General features: G+C 41.4%; 3 protein-coding genes across 5 annotated transcripts; 2 read left to right on the top strand and 1 right to left on the bottom strand.

Annotated features, from left to right (window-relative positions):
- The first annotated feature begins 334 nt into the window (after positions 1-334).
- On the top strand, positions 335-5,256 carry vps29 (VPS29 retromer complex component). Its single transcript, XM_067480521.1, has 4 exons — positions 335-443; positions 2,749-2,940; positions 3,462-3,697; positions 4,790-5,256. The coding sequence occupies exons 1-4, from the start codon at positions 441-443 to the stop codon at positions 4,905-4,907; spliced, it is 549 nt and encodes a 182-aa protein (XP_067336622.1). The 5' UTR covers positions 335-440; the 3' UTR covers positions 4,908-5,256.
- Positions 5,257-5,611: 355 nt separating this feature from the next.
- On the bottom strand, positions 5,612-12,498 carry LOC137101742 (protein FAM216A). 3 transcript variants are annotated; one of them, XM_067480519.1, is made up of 6 exons: positions 10,099-12,498; positions 7,563-7,693; positions 7,328-7,454; positions 6,816-7,002; positions 6,551-6,633; positions 5,612-6,435 (listed from the first exon to the last, which is right to left on the bottom strand). In XM_067480519.1, exons 2-6 carry the CDS (start codon positions 7,563-7,565, stop codon positions 6,299-6,301), a joined length of 537 nt encoding a protein of 178 aa, XP_067336620.1. In that variant the 5' UTR covers positions 7,566-7,693; positions 10,099-12,498; the 3' UTR covers positions 5,612-6,298. The 3 variants fall into 3 exon arrangements, with proteins under 3 accessions (XP_067336620.1, XP_067336618.1, XP_067336619.1); XM_067480517.1 differs by lacking the exon at positions 10,099-12,498 and adding an exon at positions 9,017-9,167 and having other exon boundaries at positions 5,615-6,435; XM_067480518.1 differs by lacking the exon at positions 10,099-12,498 and adding an exon at positions 8,899-9,159 and having other exon boundaries at positions 5,615-6,435.
- LOC137101739 (uncharacterized) lies at positions 12,433-18,703 on the top strand. Its single transcript, XM_067480512.1, has 11 exons — positions 12,433-12,627; positions 13,581-14,022; positions 14,117-14,234; positions 16,406-16,510; positions 16,621-16,721; positions 16,809-16,910; positions 16,995-17,115; positions 17,225-17,329; positions 17,668-17,826; positions 17,901-18,022; positions 18,126-18,703. The coding sequence occupies exons 1-11, from the start codon at positions 12,540-12,542 to the stop codon at positions 18,268-18,270; spliced, it is 1,608 nt and encodes a 535-aa protein (XP_067336613.1). The 5' UTR covers positions 12,433-12,539; the 3' UTR covers positions 18,271-18,703.
- The last annotated feature ends 80 nt before the right edge of the window (positions 18,704-18,783 follow it).

The raw sequence follows: 18,783 nt of genomic DNA, 5'->3' as shown, positions 1-18,783 counted from the left end.
GTACTAAAATGTCCGTTGAGGATTTTTAATTATTTAGAGAAACTTTTCATGAAGCCAACCGCTGGGTAATATGAATAAAGAAACAAAATATATCATGTATGGGATTTTTTTTCAAGGGTGTTAATTGACAGAATATTTTGATAGAATAATTTTTTTTTAGCAATGTCTTGCAATAGAGTGTTTATTACTATTATTACTTAAGGAATACATCTTAATATGTCTTCTACCATTAATTACAACCGTTTTTGAACATTTTCGTGGCTGTCACGACTCATTCATATCTCCCCTGTATTTAGATCGTATTTTGAAGGAACAACAGGAAGTGTCTTCCTTAACGTAAAGCACGCATTAAAATTCCCTTCTTCCATTGGCCGACGTCGTGACGTTGTACGTATCTAGGCGCTTCCTCAACTTGACTCGTACAAAAAGCAACATAGAAGATGGTGAGTATGAAATGGCGAAAAGGCCACAAATCGTCTCATTTACAGCCGGAGTTTCGAGCACGTTACTGACGGGATGTTTTCTTAGATCAGTTGTCGACGCGAGGAGAACGACATCGTGTTTTACAGTCTTATTTTCATTTTGAAGCTCCATTCCGAAATGGATCAACGATCACATGACAGCTGAGCAGTTTAGACCCTCACAAAATTCACTGCATCAGGCTGCAGGCACCGCTAAAGTCACTGTTTACACCTGTACGGGGATCTTTTAGCTGTGTTGTTCATCAACCAAAGTTGTTGTTGTCTTTAATTGATATCACGATGTTTTTTTTTAGACTTTGTCATGTTTGCCACCCAGTTAGCTTCCCGGGCTAACAGGCTAACTTACTTTATCCCATGGGGCACTTTCCTGTTCATCCACCTATGAACGTGAACTTCATTTTTTTTATCCCTACATATAAACTTCCTATCTTGTGCAGTATTTTAGAGATTTCCAACTGATGATTATTTTCATTATTGATTAATCTGTTTGTGATCAATGAGTTAATTTGTTGCTTTGGCTTCAAAAAGTAAGAAAAGGGCAATCAACTCAAATCACATTTAATTTATGTAGCCCAGATTTTCATATGACAGATTTTCTTCAAGAGACCTTTATGTCTAAACCACAATGGGCTCTTTGAATTTGATATGGAAACCCCCCCCCCTGAAAAATAATTTGACAAATAAAAACAAACAAATCTTTTACTGGAAAATAACAATGCATCAGTTATCAAGGGGTCTAGTAATCAAGAAATTAGGTGCAATGAAACATCTTCTTAATGAACATCTATGTAGTTGATTTATAAAGTCCAATCAACACTTTGATTTGCTTCACAATATGATTTTGCTCACACAGGTGATGATAAACGTTTTGCTTTATTATTATCACTAACCATCCACCATTAACAATTATTCAACTACATTGTCATTTAACTTTCTGTTTTTGAATGATTGTTTCTACCTAATCTGTTCACTTATTTTAATTTCTAATTTCAGTTTTCCCTTTTATCCCAACTCTTTCTTGTCTTTTTTTTCTCTTTGTATTTTTTCCCCCCAATCTTTGATCATGACTCATGTCATTCTCTCCATGCACATCCTGCCTACCTCCCTGTCTCGCCCACTCCCCTATCCCCCCCCCGCCACCCCCCACCTAATCCTCCTCCTTGCCTATCTCCAATCAACCAGGCTGGTCACCGGGTAAGTGCTCTCGCTCTGTGTTGGGTCTCTGTTTTCTGCTTGCTCTGCTGCCTGACACACTAACAGGACATTGGGTCAGAGGTTCTGCTGTTTTTGTGTCTAACAGAACAACTACCTGCTGCTAATTCAGCAACTGCCATGCAAAAATCTGGTGCTCTGCAGGTTTTGATGCTTAAAATACACATTCTCTCCTCAGTTTTCCTAAACAGAACTATACTTATCTACTCATAATGGGCCATAGTGAGGCAGAGGAGGATACTAAAGCTTCCGTATTGGATTTTAAGAACCTGTATAGAAATTAATAATGACTCAGGCACGTTCATATTCCTAAAGATGTTTCCCCAATGAAATTAAGCATTTCTTCGAAAACACTTATTAGTAATTAATCTGTTTCAAATCTTGCGAGTAAACATTCCTACAATTGAACGCAGTCGCTCACAGTTTGCGGTTTATCTCAAATTCATCAGCTATTTGCACCAAATGTTGGTTTATTACTTATCAAAGTAGCAACCTGCCATCATAATTAGCCTAAAAGTTATAGTATCTTGCTGTTGTTTAGTGGATTTATAAGGTTATTTTTGAGTTTTGTGCTAACGTGAACACTCAGGTTTGTTGGTGTTTCTTTTGACTTAATGTGTCGCGTGGAAACATAATTCTCTCTCTTTTACCTGTTATTAAGTGTCTGAAGTCCAGCTTTTTTTTCACCATTGACTGTCTACAGATCATTTAAAAAAAACATTATTTACAGCTCAGTTTGAACTCAGACACTTAATAAATGTGGCTTCTTACTCACAAACATAACTTATTTACAAGTCTGAGCCTTTTAAGTGAAGCCCGTTCATCATCATTGTACTAAATTGATATAGAGTATGTGATTGTTTTAAAGTGATGGTTTTAAAGACTAAACGATAACTAACTGAGGAGTACAGTGATTCTGCGGCATCCCACAGTGCTCCATCTTCAGCCAGCTTCCTTTTTCAGTGTACCGACAGTACAGCACACAGTCTGTGCTGTCCTCGGCCTCGTCTGTTGGTAACTTACCTGTCTGTGTTTGTCTGTGCGATGTTATCAGTTGGTCTTGGTGTTAGGTGACCTGCACATCCCCCACCGGTGCAACACTCTGCCTGCCAAGTTCAAGAAGCTGTTGGTCCCAGGAAAGATCCAGCACATCCTCTGCACAGGAAACCTCTGCACCAAAGAGAGCTATGACTACCTGAAGACCCTCGCAGGAGATGTTCACATAGTCAGAGGAGACTTTGATGAGGTTTGTGTGTGTTTGTAGACATTAATATAAGATTAAAGAGATTCTGTCACCGAAACTAAGTTCCTCAATCATTTAGGTGTTAAAAGGCAGGATCGTGATTTTTCATATCTGTCTTAAAGCAACAGTCAGGTGTCCATGTGGACAACGAAATGCAGTCATCCTTCCTGTTAAGACAGGCCTTTAGGGGAATTCCTCCTCAAAACAGCTCCTATATTAGTGATGGGGGGGTGCAGATGTAATGTCCTCCATCTGTGCAAAAAAGAATAAAAACTTTGGAGACAATCTAAGGTCTCCACTATCCAAACCAGTCACATTAAGTGATGTCCACTACACATTCAGCACCTGTTTGAATAAAATGAGATTGACTGTCAAAGTTGTCAAGTTGACCATCTTCCATTGATCAACTAATAATAGCATGTCTAGTCATAGTTTTCAGTTTTAGAACACTAATAGCAAGTGCTGTATTACAAAAGGGCACAGTAATGGTGAATAAACTCGTATTTAAATTTATGCCCTCGCAGAACCTCAACTACCCCGAACAGAAGGTGGTGACAGTGGGCCAGTTTAAGATTGGTCTCATTCACGGCCACCAGGTGATCCCCTGGGGCGACATGGCCAGTCTGGCGCTGCTGCAGAGGCAGCTCGACGTTGACATCCTCATCTCGGGGCACACGCACAAGTTTGAGGCTTTTGAGAATGAAAACAAGTTTTACATCAACCCTGGTTCTGCCACAGGAGCCTACAGTGCACTGGAAAGGTAGGAGCTCAGAGTCAAGATGGAGGCTCCGTTCACAGGTCTTACCGTCTTTAAAATGTCATTAGTTTTGCTTCAGGATTGCGGGATGAGACCCTTACCTAATATCAATCTAAGCCCACCCAATAAACCCAAATGAAATCAGATATTTACAACAACAGAAATTGGTATTAAAGTTTCTCTAGTCTTCAGTAAAGTAAACTGGCTCCCAGTAGACATTTTAACCACTTATGTGTCCACTTGTGAGCATAATGTCTATTGGCTCCATTTAATAACCAGAATTATGACGCCTTTCACTAGAAGAAAAGGAACGCTGCCTAATTTTGTGTAGATGATCACAGTATGAATAAGGTCTGCGTTCATTCTGCTTAAAGCGGAGGCAGTGCTGGTTTAAATAAAACTTTCCATTCTGGGACTTTGACACAAACTATATTAGCTTTAAAAGGCTTTAAGAGGCCTTCACTGATACTGAACTTGCTTCTTTTGGGTCTAGTTTGGGTAGGACATGTAAATGCCATTAAACTTCCCCACATTAAAATATGTCCCTTTTTCTAGCTGACAAACGCCTCCAAAAAACGGGTGAAGTCGCTCTTTAAAACTCCAAATGTCATAACTGGAGTCGCATCTTAAATTCTAAAATAGACTGTTGCATTGTCTCTGTTCCTGATTCTTTTTGAGCTCCCATATCTGACCTAAAAGGACACTCAGGACTGAATACTTTCTGTCTACTGCTACTATGACCTTTTCAAATGGAGGAAGCGGTTTCTTGTGTTTCCCCATCTTTGTTGTCGCCAGTGTCTTGCAACTAATACGCCTTTGCCCTGCAATTCAGCTCTAAAAGTTGAAGCCGTGAGTGGAGTTGTGTAACAGTGTCCTGTTTAGCTGACGTGAATGCAGAACACATGAGTTTGACTCTAGAAATCAAGGTGATTTTTATTTAGTTATTTATTTAAATTATCAAATTAGTTCCGTCACCCAGCCGTAGTTTCCTGTGTCTGACGCTCAGTGTAACAATAGAACCAGCGTGTCTCTAATCACAAGCAGCCAGAGGTCACGGCTGCCGACCTAAAACACACCTGTACTCTCTGCTTACAGCAACATCATCCCTTCTTTTGTATTAATGGACATCCAGGCGTCTACAGTGGTGACGTACGTCTATCAGCTGATCGGTGACGACGTGAAGGTGGAGAGGATCGAGTACAAGAAATCTTAGAGGATAACAGCGCGACAAGGAAGAACAGAGTTGAGCTAACGTTGGCTCATTTTTACCATTTCATTCCTTCCCACTGGGTTTGCAGCTGGGGAGTAACTTAACTCTGAAACACCTTTGTATTATATTGTTCATACGTCATCAGCATTCGCTTGTGTCCAAGCTGTCAGTCGGTAATTGTAGAGAATGCAATAATGTCACATGTATGTGTTAACAAGAGAAATATTTGGTGCCATTTCTTTTCTTTTTTTTTTTGGTATTATTTTCACCCTCATTATTTCCTGTACATGTAACCAACAGGCCTCTAGCTTCATGTAGTCATTTCTTTCCCAACAATAAAGATCAAAATCCATTTGTTGCTTTGTCTCAAGTTATAACGACATATAATAATATCCATCCTTAATGCTGTTGTATGAATCTTGTGCCACTGAAGCAGTTCCTATAGGTAATTTAATGAAGTGGAAGAAAAAACAACTCAGTTTTTGTGCAAAAATGGATATTTCAGCAGTTTCCAGAGCAGCCTGTGAAATGATTAACATGCTGGAAAACCCTGCAGAACTTACTCAGTGCTCAGTAGAATTTTTACAATCCCAACTTGGTTGTCTTGACTTCAAACACTGATCTTTAATTATTCGACTGACTAACTTCAAGGAGGCAGGAAATGGGTCTTGTACTGGCACTAAAGACAAATTGCTGGGTTCTAAAATTGTAATAGCTCCCTTCTTACAAACTGACTTTTACCTACTCATTCGCTTTTTAATACTAAAGAAGAGGGGGAAGCTTGTACCAAGTTGTAGGACTGTGCGAAACTAAAATCATCCAACAATACAGAGCTCAGATTCAGTTTCACAAATTCTAGTCAGTGCAGGCCGGATGCACCTGCAGCCTGAGGGGTTCATGAGCTCAAACTGTTCAGAGGAGTAACGTGCAGTAAAACCAAAGGGCATCAGCTCTGTGTTTTGAATTCCCTGCCACAGGGAAATTTCAAAAATCACGTGGTTGTGGCCTCGTCATAGATGTGAACACTTGACGACATGAAAGCTCCTCCCATTCTTCTCCTGTCTGACAGAGGGGGGCACCAGAGCACAACATTACCAGCTACAGGTCCTTACAGTTGACCTGCTGATGACCTTCATTTAAAACAGCTATGAAAGTAAAAGTACTTCTTATGCAGGCAGAGTCTCCTATAATAATTTATTATGTGATGGTTATGCAGAATTGATTTTAGCTGTTAAATACACAAGTTTTGGAGAAATGTGAGGAAAATGTAAAGGACAAGCACCTCAGAACTTGACAGTCTTTAAAATGTTCTTTAAGAATGAGAGTAAAGTTGAATTTAACTGTAGTTGGTGCTTTCTTTAATGTCTGTATTTAGACTTTTTAACCCCATGAATTCACAAAATGAATGAATCTGAAAAGCTGCATTGATCCTGTTCTCCCACAGACAGGGAGCTCAAATATTGACTCAGAGAATTGCCCTTTCCTTCCTCCTCTTCGTCCTCTTCCTCCTTTAATAGTCTGTTCTTGAACCCTGGCAGCAGAAAACCGTTACAAACATAAATACAATGAACATAAGCGCAGCTGGAGAAAATTTTTTCACATGAAACAACATAGATATCTACCGCTTTAACATTTTGCTGACTTACTTCTTGGACTTCGTTTTATTTTGGGTGATGTTGTTTTATGCATCTTCATCTTTCTCGGTTTTGATGCCAAAGTGCGTGAAAACCTTTAATGATGAAGAAACAGGAATTTAATTTTTTTTCTTCTGTTTCATTCCGTGTTTACATTTACATTTACATTTAGTCATTTAGCATTTGGAGCAGTGGACACGAAGCTATTTTCTCTTAGTAACTTATTTCTATCTCCAAATCTATTGACTGTATAATTAAGCTAAAACCTCTCATTCACCTTTTTTCTCTGTCTGGGATGTTTGGGAGAAAGGATTTCCCAGGAGGTTGTGAGTTTGTGTTTTTCCTCTCCTTGTGTTTTGCCCGTGAAGGAACTTCTGATTGCGACAGTGATTGACCTTTTCCACTCTCACTCTCGTGTGGTGTCACAGCCATCACAGTAACCTCGTCTCTGTCAGAGCTGTGGCCTAAAAATCGTGGAAATCAGTCATTTCCTTAGCTCACTGTGGAACTATGAAGACATAAAGAAGCAGGTTCCTACAATTTCCCACATTTATACTCTAAAATCATATTATGTAACCTAACAAAAGCTGGAACTACAACTTTATTTAAAGTACACAAGTTTTTTTTCATTAAAAACCTATTTTTTAAATTTACATTACAGACACTGGGAACTGGTGAGTTTTGAGTCTGGTCTTAAAAGTTTCTGTAGAAGAATGTGCAGAACAAGCTGCATTAATGCCTTGAAGTCCAACACGCGAGTGCAACGCAAAGGACGATGACGCAGCTCACCTGTACATTTCCACCTGTGCAGGACGTTGATGTAATGTTGGGTGATGAGGTGGCGAACACGTGTCGGGCCGTAGGAAGCTGCGATGGTGCAGAGATACCGCCTCTGTGCTGGTGTTAGCGCCGCGTGCTGAGGGACACACAGAGCTCACACGTCACGGTTTTTCTCAGTCTTACAATATTACTGAATGAGTTGATAGGAGACAGTGGCACATTAACAAGCACAGTGACAAAATACCATCAACAACGGGCCGGCGGTCGTGGTTTTGGCGGTTTGTGTGGTGGTTTCTTCTTGGGTTTGTGGTTGAGTTCGTGCAGCTGCTGGTCTGTAGATTTGAACGTGGGCATTGGCTCCAGTGTGTTTTAGAGCTGTGACAGAAAAACAAGTCGACATTTTGACAAGTTTGTGCCTCAGTGGGCTTCAGACAGTTCAGCTGCAAGTGTCAGTATGATTCAAACAAACTACACAACATGCAAAAACAGGTGATTTAACCCTGGTTTAAATGTGGAAAGTCCTCACAGGCTTGTGCACAGACCCGCGTTTGACTTTACAGTATGGATGGACTGTGAGATGGGTCACTGCAGTGGACTAACACTCATGTCTCCATGCAGCTGTTTCATGTCTCTTTGGAATATTCTGTGATGATTTTAAGGCACTTTGTGAGGGAGCGGCTGTAGCTCAGTTGGTAAGGCAGTCGTCCATGGACCACAGGATCAGTGGTTTGATCCCTGGTCACGGCTATAAGTGTGTCTGGGCAAGACACTGAACCCCCAAGAGCCCCCAACCCAGGTGTACAGTGCCCGTCCAACCCCAGTATAAATTGGGGAGGGTTGCATCAGGAAGGGCATCCAGCGTAAAAACTGTGCCAAACATGCAAATGCAGACAATGATCTGCCTGAACTCACAGGATAAGCTGAAAGGAAAAAAATTAATAAGTTTAAGGCACTTTGTGGTCATTTTCCAACTCTTCTCTTCTATCTCTTTGACTTTATTTTATGTGTGTGTGTGTGTTTGCAGTTATTTTGTGTTTCACATCTGGGAACAAGCTGCACAGTCTGACTGTGGAATCTGACTGTTGAAACTCTCCCAAAAACACAACTTGAGCAAAGCAACAACTTTGAAATAAAAGTTAAGATGGTTACATTCGGTAAAAGTTCAGTTTATGTTCTAGGAGGTCGTAGTTGGCTGAGGAGGTTGTGTTGTGGTTCACCTGACCTCAAACCGAAGTCTTGTATGAGGACCTAGTTTAACTTTCTAAGCAAAAAGCCTCTAATTAGGAAACAGCATGAGTGAGCTTTCTGTCAGGATCTTATCAGCTGAGGCCCAGGTCGGGTTCAGGTGTAGGTTTTCCTCTCTGATAGGAAAACCTGACTCTCTGGTTTCAAAGCAGACAGGATACTAGACAAGTTTGGCTTATTTAACAAGCAGAGAGTACATGCACATCTGAAATCTGAACCAAGGAAACAGACAGAACACGGAGGATCTAATGTGCTGAGCAAAACAACCACCAACTATTCTCATGATCTGGATTTGTTCCTGAAAAAAAAAAAAGCGTCTCGCTGTTTGCACTCACCCATGTTCGATTCCTCGATCCCAGCACTGCTGCAGCAGCAGTGATGTCACAGGTTAGCAAATAAAACCCGGACACACGATTTGTTTAAGGCGTGCGCTAAATCGAACGAGGACTTTACCTGCAAAAAGCTTCATCTTGATGGAGCCTGTGCATTGTCTGACTTTCTGCAAATGTCACTTGTTTCTGTACGACGCAATCAGCAGCAGCAGCCATGCAATGTCCTGTTTGACGACACGTCCGTCCCCTCTGAGACGGTCCAGATAATTGATGTCGTCTTACTGAGGGTTAGGAGGTGTGTCTGCTCACGTACAGATAAGCTGCCCAACAAACCACTCACGTTTTCCAAGGGAAATTTAGAACGGCATGTTTTGTATTTCTGTCAGCTTCAGTTACTTCAAATTTTACGACCAAAATATAAACTGCAACTTTGTTGCAGTTGGACGTCCATGAAATGTGGTATCAGTTCCATCAAATGGTTTCATTTATGGATTTGCTTGAGTTTAAAAGTGGTAAAATGATTAAGTGATTAGTATTTTTAAAATCAGGGAGCATTAAAGTAAAGTACACAGACAAAAACAGATTTTGGACAAAAAGCCTTTAATTGTTTTGAGAACCATTGTAAAGTAGTTTTTGACAGGCACATAAATCCTAACAGGAGGAGCTTTTCTCCTCTATTGAAACTGGACTTTTGTCTCCAGCCCTTAAAAGCTTTAATGCATTACTGCAGAAGCTCCTGTAAAAGCATCTAAGGAAAGCAGCTCTGCAGCAGGTCACTGATGCAGACCCTTTGTTTTAGCTCCGTCCACTGATGTTTAACTCAACCAGTCACTTGAGAAATATTGATTTCACTGTGTTGGGTTTTTTTCAGGACTTTGGGGAATATCCATTTCCTCCATTGGGTATTCCATCAGGAGTGGGAATATCCCTGATAATTTCCTAACGGCATTCTATAGCAGAACTCTTGGCCTTATTTCTGGGGGAATTTTTATTACCAACGCACTCATCTGCACTGTAGCTGTAAATAGAGCTCAGTCCATCGAGTGCTGCCCAGTTTTACATTTGAATTCCTTTTCTAGCTTTCGTTTTCCTAATACTTTGCGAGCAAGCTTATATGCAAATTACTTTCTAACAATCACAAGGCAGCAGTGAATACTCCACAAAGACGGCTGCAGGCACATGTAAACAAAGACACCAACTCACTTGGCTGCTTTCAGGTTTCCAGCAGAAGGAGAAGGAACATGATGTTTGTCCGAATAAAACACACGGTGTTCAGCTTTGCATTTTGCTCTTTGTGATGCACTAATTATTGTGCTGTTGAATTGTTTGTTTTAACTGAGATAAGATAAGACTTGCACAACCTTTAAGCAGCCAGCCTGCACCCTGGTTTGGACCTAATGGCAGAACAAAGTGTCAAAATAAGCCCGTGTGCTCGAGTGATTTTCGATTCTCTCTTTCCAGTTGGTTCACATGCTGCACAGGTTTGACCTTGAAAGATCGTATGAGTGCTGTTGCATAATCATTAATCCCACTACATACTGAGGCAAAGGCCCAAGAGCCTGACATTTATACAGCTCAGTTCAAAGACACAACATAAGCCCACAGACATAAAATGAACAAATGGAGACTATGAGGATCATATCCACATGCAAAAGGACCAAATGAGAGCAAAGATGACAAAAAAGATGCATAATGACCAAAACCAGATGTAAAACTACCAAATCTACTCGGAAAACAGCTGCTTTTATTTAGCACCTTTTGTACAAAGTGCTTTACCGAGAATTGAAAGTTGAAGAAAGATGTGCTTAGCGAAGACAAAAAAAAAATCATTCGAAACAGCGATCGTAAAGCCCCTCACCAAAAAGTAAAAGAGCAAGAAGTTGATGAGGCACATTCGAACAAAGGCAATGAGACAAAAGGTATCACACTAAGACAATGAGATTAATGCACACAAATTAAAGATGAAAATAAATTAAACATTAAAATCAATATAACACAATACATGTACACGAAAGTAGATCAACAATTAAGACCTTTAAACATTTTCTTATTTAAATAAAAGCAATAAATGAACAGCGCTTGTAAACTCTTCCAATACAGCCCAGGCTAAGAAGGTGGGTTTTAAGTTTGCTAAGATCCTCAGACTGTTCCAAGGCTCAGAGCATAAACACTAAAAGCTGCCTCACTGAAAATTGTTGTCCTGCACATTGGAAAAACTTGGCAAAGACCTGAGCCAGAGCTTTACCTCACTTGAAGGGAGAAGTCACGTACGGAAGTGAAATCAGCAGTAAAACGCTACAATGCTCAGCAGAGCTGTGGGAAACTGACTCAATCGATTCACCTCTGACCCACTGTTGACATGAGATGTGATAAGAAGATGTCAACTATGTGTCAAGTTTTGTGTATGAGCACAGACAGAAACAGACAAGAGACTGACATTAGCTGTAGAGTGCACACACACACGCTGTGGGGCCAGACACACAGGATACTGAATGGGGTTTACATACAGAAACCAGTGAGGTAACCAACTATAAAAGTGTGCACTTACAGGGTAAGTTAATCATAAATCAGTGGTGTGCGCACGTAAATCTGAACAGACACGAGGATAAATGGTGACCAGGGAAAGACAAACAATGGAGCGAACACTACAAACACTATTAGCAAACTTTGTTCTTCCATTAGGTCCAAACTAAAGCGTGAAGCTGTCGCACCAGGATGCAGGCTGGCTGCTTAAAGGTTGTGCAGGTCTTATCTTTTAAAGTCTTTTCTTCTTTACAATTAAAACAAACAATTCAACAGCACAATATTTAGTGCATCACAAAAAGCAAAATGCAAAGCTGAACGCCGTGTGTTTCATTCGGACAAACACACTGTGCATCATGTTCCTTCTCCTTCTGCTGGAAACCTGAAAGCAGCCAAGTGAGTTGGTGTCTTTGTTTACATGTGCCTGCAGCCGTCTTTGTGGAGTATTCACTGCTGCCAAGGCTGTGATGCCCTGTGATGCCCTGTGATGCCCTGTGATGCCCTGTGATGCCCTGTGATGTCTTGTGATGTCTTGTGATGCCTTGTGATGTTAAAAGTGGTTTGCAAATTAGCTTCCTCAAACCCACATCCATCTGGTCTGCAAAACACTTTGAACACTTAAGCCTATAGTACGTATTGTGCACTAAGTGCTGATCTGATCTGACTCTGGTTGCACGACTTCTTCCTATAAACCCCAACCTGGTCATATAAGTGACTCACTTCATTGTGTACTACATTTTTTAAATAAGAGAACTATGTGAAAAAACACTCTCACTACAACAACCTCCAGGAGTCAGTGTTCATGTAGTGAACAATGAACTTCACTTCTTCAATTATTGTTATGATATGTGACATTATTGTTATTTGGAAAAGCATTTGTATTTCTGATAGTTCTCTTTTCTAACTGTGGCCCCTCCCTGCACGATGCAGCCACTCTATTAACAGAATGCAGCTCTTGTGGAAAGTGAAAGTAAATCAGTGGTGATGATTATGTGGGAAAACTCATTCAGCTGCCTTGTTAAAGAACACCCCAGCTTCTGAGTCACAGATACACACAGATCTGAGCTGCCGACAAGTCCCTGAGAGACCCTGTGCTAGAACGTCCACTTTTAAATTCTGAAATGAGCAAGATAAAGAAACTGTTCACACGGAGGAAGAAAGTGTGCAAGACCAACAACACTATTCCTTTAAACGACAACATGAAGGATGGTAAGAGTGTGTTTTTATCATCAATGTGCTCTTTAGTGTGTTTCCCAGTCAGTTATGTCACAGTCACTTTGCTGCCAACTCGAGCGGGTTACGTGTGTGAACTGCAATGGGAGTAGTTGTCGGGGCAGTAGTTGGAAAACCTCGATGCTGTGGTTCAGTCAGAAAAGACACAAGTAAAGATGAGTGCTTGAATTTGGCTTTTTGCATGTAGAGGGGGTGTACGGTTATCAGGACCACATGGTGGAGTAGATGTAGAGTGGTTTGAGGCAGAGTGAGCCTGCTATGTATCAAAAGCTTTATTTCTACTCCTGCCTCATCAAACTGGGTCGTTGCATCTGGTTTATTTGAAGCGAGCAGAGGTTTCCGGGAAATGCTTGAACAAATATTTGCAGGCACAACGCTTTGTGGTGCTGTGCAGGTTTGATCATGTTCTGGACCAACTTGTTACTGGTTATGTTCCACAACATAACGTAACTTTATGTTGACTGCAGCATCAGTAATTATTATTAATAATTATTAATAATTATTATATTATTAGAGCCCAAACTACAGATTGGCCTTAAGGAACTGGAGCTAAAGCTAAAAGGAAAAACTCCCCAAAAGTCCTTCAAGGGAGAAAAAGTCAGGTGGACTGACAGAAGATGGATTCAGTTTCCTGCATGAGTACAGAACTTTGAATTATATTGCATGCGTGTTTCATTTGTCCACTTCATTTAAATCAATGAGTGCAGGCTGCAGAGGAAAAGCATGTGGCCATAAAGTATCTGCCAGAGTGAAATTATCATCTGCGGTTGGTGCCGAGCATCATTATCGTCTCAGTCAAACACGAAGACAAATTATCCACCAGCTTAGCTTCAGTGTGACAATTGAATATTATTGGCTTTAAAGAATGAATGAAGACCTTTGTGTTTTAGAGTCTAATCTAAAAACTGTAAAATATAACGTTTCCATAGCATATGCCCAGGATGAATTCGGGTACAACACGTCCTTGGCTCAGAACTGCTTCAGCATCCAGGAGGAACAGCCTCCACGGTGCAAAGAGGAGCTCACACTCCAGCAACTCATTGAACTTCTTGAAGTTCAGCCTGATGCCGTCTCCAGCAACTCTGGCCAAAATAATAAACACCTCATACAGAGATCTGTGTGCCAGCACTTCCCAGAGCCACCAGCAGATCTGGATCAGAGCCTGCCGCAGCACCTGTCGAACGTGCAGAACGCGGTGCTCGGTGAGCTCACGAGGCTTGGTCCCGGGTTGGAGCCTATGGACTTGATGGGATATGTGATCGAATGCTACCATCGTCAGACATGTGAGCACCTGCATATCCTGCTGCAGAACGTCAGCTCCTCCAGGAGTTACTTCACGCTGCTGGACTGGGGCCTAAAAACATATCTGAGGTATTTATCCGTCATCACCGTATTCACCTTTTAACCAGAAATCGCGGGAGAGACAGTTCTGATTTCGGTGTTTTGTTTTTTTTAATTTTCCCAGTCGAGACATGCTCGGTAACTCTGCCATTCAAAAACCGGATCCCGTTAAAATAATCGACCTCCTGCTGCTCACAGAATGGAAAACGAAGGCAAAGGAGAAACTGCTCAAAAAAGTGCAGGTAAGAATAAAAACTTTTGAAATGACCAAAGTGAGACCAACGTACTCAACAGTTAACGGACAAGAGATTTCCAGTATTTCACATGATAATATCCTTTGTTGCCCTCAGTAGGAACGTTTGTCATGAGCTCAGCATCTTGAAACACATTATTTATGGAATCATTAATACATTTATACTTTAGTACTTTAGCAAAACTTCAGTAATGCTTCAAAAGTGATGACACACATGGGGTTGTTGGATTATGTTACCTTCAGCACAGCTTTAAGTAGCTTTACAACCACTGATGTTTTTCCCGTCAGTAGCTTGAAAAAACTCCCTTGTGCTTCCCTTTGGTTCCGGTTTCCTGTATTTTCTTATTTTCTGGAATATGCAACTTTTGGGAATCATTCTAGCAGGAGTAGCAGGAGACTCCATATCCATCCATCTATCAAACACTGAAGCTGTGTCATATCCTCTGGTGTCCTTCTCTGATGCAGGTCTCTGCATCTCTGATTGGTTAGAGGAGTGAGCCTCAGTCAAAATCCTGCACAGGCGGCGTCGACAGCTCCACAATATCATCAATGAAGTGTCTCTCCACGAAAACATATTTCAAAAGTGACATACTTAGTAACAAGGTCACATGTCTCCAAGGTCAAATGCATAAAATTAGCACAGTAACAGGTAGTAACAGTCATTTATAATAAACCAAAGACAAAGTGAAATATTATTCTGATCAAGGCTCTGGATAAAATTATTAAGGAATCAGCGCCCGTATCTCATGGTGATCCATCGAAAAGCTGTTTAGATATTTCACTGAAAAACCACAATTGGCCACACACATAAAATCTGATGCTAACCCATCTGGTAGATGTTGTAATATTTTTTTTTTAATTAAAGTAAAATAGTGAAAAAAGGAAATAATCGGGATGTGATTGTAATCAGTCCTTTGGGTACAGGAATGTCTGCACCAAATTATGTCTGGACAAAACGTCCACTAGCCACTGAGTCAAAAGAGTTAATCCTCTTCTCTCTGCTCAGTTGGTAGAGGAGTCACTTGTGAACCCCACTGGTGCTTAGATTCCCAGTTCCTCCTGGCCACATGTCAAAGAGTCCTTGGACAGTGTCTCCATGTATGTGCAGTTGTCCAGCAACAATTTTAAAATCAGCCAAACGAAAGTTGCGTTTCAATTCAGGGGCAGCTGCCTTTGAAGTACCTGGCCGATGCGATCTTTGTAGGGACGTCGCCTCCACGTCAGCAAGACACCAACACAAGAAGAGGGTTATGTTGTTGCCGGGTGGTTGCCGGGGGAAACTAGGTCACATCTGAGGACGCCATTAAAAGGAGACAGGCTCGTTGTGATGCTGCGCACGTCAAACGAAGCCTTCAGAGGATGCAGCTCCTGAAAATAAGACACAAGCAAGCTACACTTAAATGTTTGCAAGGAACATGATGCAGTTGGTCGATTCCGTTCGGATGCCAGGTAGTTTCTGAATGAAGGAAGTGCTACACTGCTGGCATGGGGAAAAAAGCTGGAACTGTGAGAACAAAACACACACAGGGATCCAAAAGCACGAGTCAGTACAGGGCAGGAAGTGCAGAAGACTGATTTAGGAAAAATAGTTAGTGAAAACAAACTCACAGCATGAAGGTACCGGGAAGAAACAAACAGAAAATGCTCCCTAGGAGGGAAATGAAACAATTTGATAACCAAAAACACTCACTACAAAAGATAGGAGGTAAGTGAACACACCGGAAAACAGATCGATATACAAGTAAAAAAGATACTAAAGAAAAATCACTTTAATGAGGCACAAACAAGGCAAAGTATATAAGGATACAAACTCACTAACAAAACTCCGTGACTAAACTAACCGGGATGAACGGGAATAGGAAAATTATGAAAAGAATTATGAATATGAATTAATGTGGATCATGTGTGACGACCGGTGTCAGCTGAGGAGCGGAAAGCCAAGAGAGATTGGAGGCGGATGGAAGTGGAACAGTGTGGTGGAGAGGCTCAGCTGGTGGTGAGGAAAACTGCGGGGACACATGCAAAAACACAAGACAAACAAAACAGAAAGACACAAGCAAAAACTACGGCCGATAAAAGCAACGGAACAGTATCAACATGTCCCTAACGTCCTGTGTGTGTGTCGGACAAACGGCAGTGTGTGTTTGTTTGTGTGCACAGGAAGATGTCAGAGAATACCTGGAGAAAATCCTGCAGATGGAGACAGAGGAAGAAGATGGTGACAGTGGAGACAAATACGTTCGACTTTATGTGGACACTATTTCGGTAATAACACTGAAGTTTGGGAGTTTCAGTTCTGAGGGATCGGATTTAGAGGAACGTGTTTGCATGTTTTTATATCAACGTCTCCTCTGCTTCGTCCTTTTTTCTCCCAGTGCCTTAATAGCATGTGCTGTAGAGCCCAACAAATCAGCAGGAAACTGGCTGATCGAGTGCAGGAGGTTTGTTTCCAGGAGCTGCTGCCATTTGTGAAGAGGTGAAGACGTAGTTTCTTTCCAGATTTCCATCCAGACTGTGAATTTTAGTCCTGTGCTTTTACTCAGATTTCCTGTTGGATTTGCAGGTACACCAACGAGAAGGAGGTGCTTCTTGGGAAAATAGCAAAACTGGACGAACCAGAAACGATTCACTTCTCCAAGGCTTTGAAAATGTGCAAAGAACTGAAGTGAGTAATTGTGCTTTTGTTCCTTGAGGGAGATTTTACCTGCAAGTGAATATTTTATATGGTGTTTATGGTCTTTACTTGCAGGAAGTACGTCCAGGACAGCAACAGCGGAAATTCCCTTTGTGGGGAAATTGGGAATATGCTGCAAAACACGGAGGCCTTTACTTTGAAATTTCTCAGGGACAATGTGGCGAACATGGCCAAGGTAGCTGGTCAACCCGATCCCAAACGTGCACTGTTCTTACATTTCTAACAAATGTTAGATGTTCTAACATCTAACATTTGGATGTTTGGCTGAATTCTTTGTCACGTAGAGGCAGCTTAAAGGTTACTTCACCACGGAGATCAAGCTCTTACCATTGCTCGATGCAGTGAACAAGTATTTCCCCAACCAGCCGGATTGTCAAGACGTGCAGGAGGTATTTTTAAAAAACGAGAGCTTTAACGTTTCTCTTTTCTGTTTCAACTTCTGTTGGTTGAAGATTTGCATCAGGAAACAAGTGAAAATCAAATGAACACAGCCACACCCAGTTCTACATAATGACAAATTGGACTGTAAGTTAATCAGTTACGTCCCATTTCTGTAACATGTCACATAACATTTACCAACAAACCGTTATGTTCTATTCCCCTCCAAAAATGTGTGTGATGTTACATTTAATATCCCGTGTTTTGAAGAAACAAAAATCCTTTTCCATGCTCCTCATCGTTTTGTCCTACTGTGGGTTTTTGAAAATGTGTGTTTGTATTTGTGCAGACAGTGATGGATGAAGCCTACAAGGTCATCGTTGGTGTTTACGTGGATCATCTTATAAACACCAACCACAGCAAACTGAAGAAGTGCTGGGGGGGAGATGAAGTGGGGAAAATAGTCACTCGGGATGCGAAGGAGCTGCACAACACCATCTCGGGCCTGGTGAGTTCAGTGTTTTGGTGTAGACGTGACCTTGAACTAACACTTCCTGACCTGTGTGTGTCCTCCTGCGTCAGGCTCCTGGCGTCCAGCCGTGGAACCTCGTGCTGCTGAGGATCACTGAGGTGCTCGAGTGCAACAGCAACGATGGGCTGAAAATCACAGTTGCGGCCATACAGACGGAGAATTTATTAAAGAGGTAAACAGGGCACAGAAGCTGCTGATACACATCTGTGTCCAGCTGTTGCCTGAGTGCTGCATCTCTTTACTTCCTGACTCTCGTGATTTGTCCTTAATTGCAGCGAGAACCCTGAGTTCCTCTACCAGCTGCTGCAGTGGAAGGGTCTTTCTAAATGGGAGGTGAAGGAGGTGCTGGACGCGCTCCCGCCAGACTACCAACCCAAAGCCCCATCTGGATCCTGGTCCTCCTGCGTGGCCTGTGTGTGAAGATCTCGTGCACAGAGGCACAGCTGGAATGAGCAAAGACGACAGAGCTGATTGATGGAAATGTGTCTTTTGAGGACGTTACTGATTTCACTTGAGTGTTGATGCAGAGGAAGTCAAGCAGACAGGTTTTTGTAAGATTCAAGACTTGAGGTTATAGTAATTCACATGGCTGCTCATGGGTGAGTTTCAGCCTTAGTAATATTATTTTTTGCCTTTTTAATTGTTGTCATTCCAAGAAAACGCGAAAGCGCAGTCTTTAAAATCTTGTATTTTTTAATATTTTGGGATATTTTAGACTGGTGGTAGTTTAGTTTTAGTGATTGCAAACACTCAGACTTGTTAAATTTTAGTTTACGTGCTTTTTGTAAACTGAAGTTCAATGTTTGAATTGATAAAGACAGTGTTTCTCCTTAGTTACAGGTTGTCAGTGGGATGGTTTTGGTATCGGGTTCTTGTTCTATTCTTATTTATTACGTTTTCATTTAATTAAAACGGTTTTCCCACCGTTACAGT

This window comes from Channa argus, chromosome 16 (assembly GCF_033026475.1).
Source record: "Channa argus isolate prfri chromosome 16, Channa argus male v1.0, whole genome shotgun sequence".
Lineage (NCBI taxonomy): Eukaryota > Metazoa > Chordata > Actinopteri > Anabantiformes > Channidae > Channa > Channa argus.
This window is presented reverse-complemented; position numbering and strand designations above follow the sequence as displayed.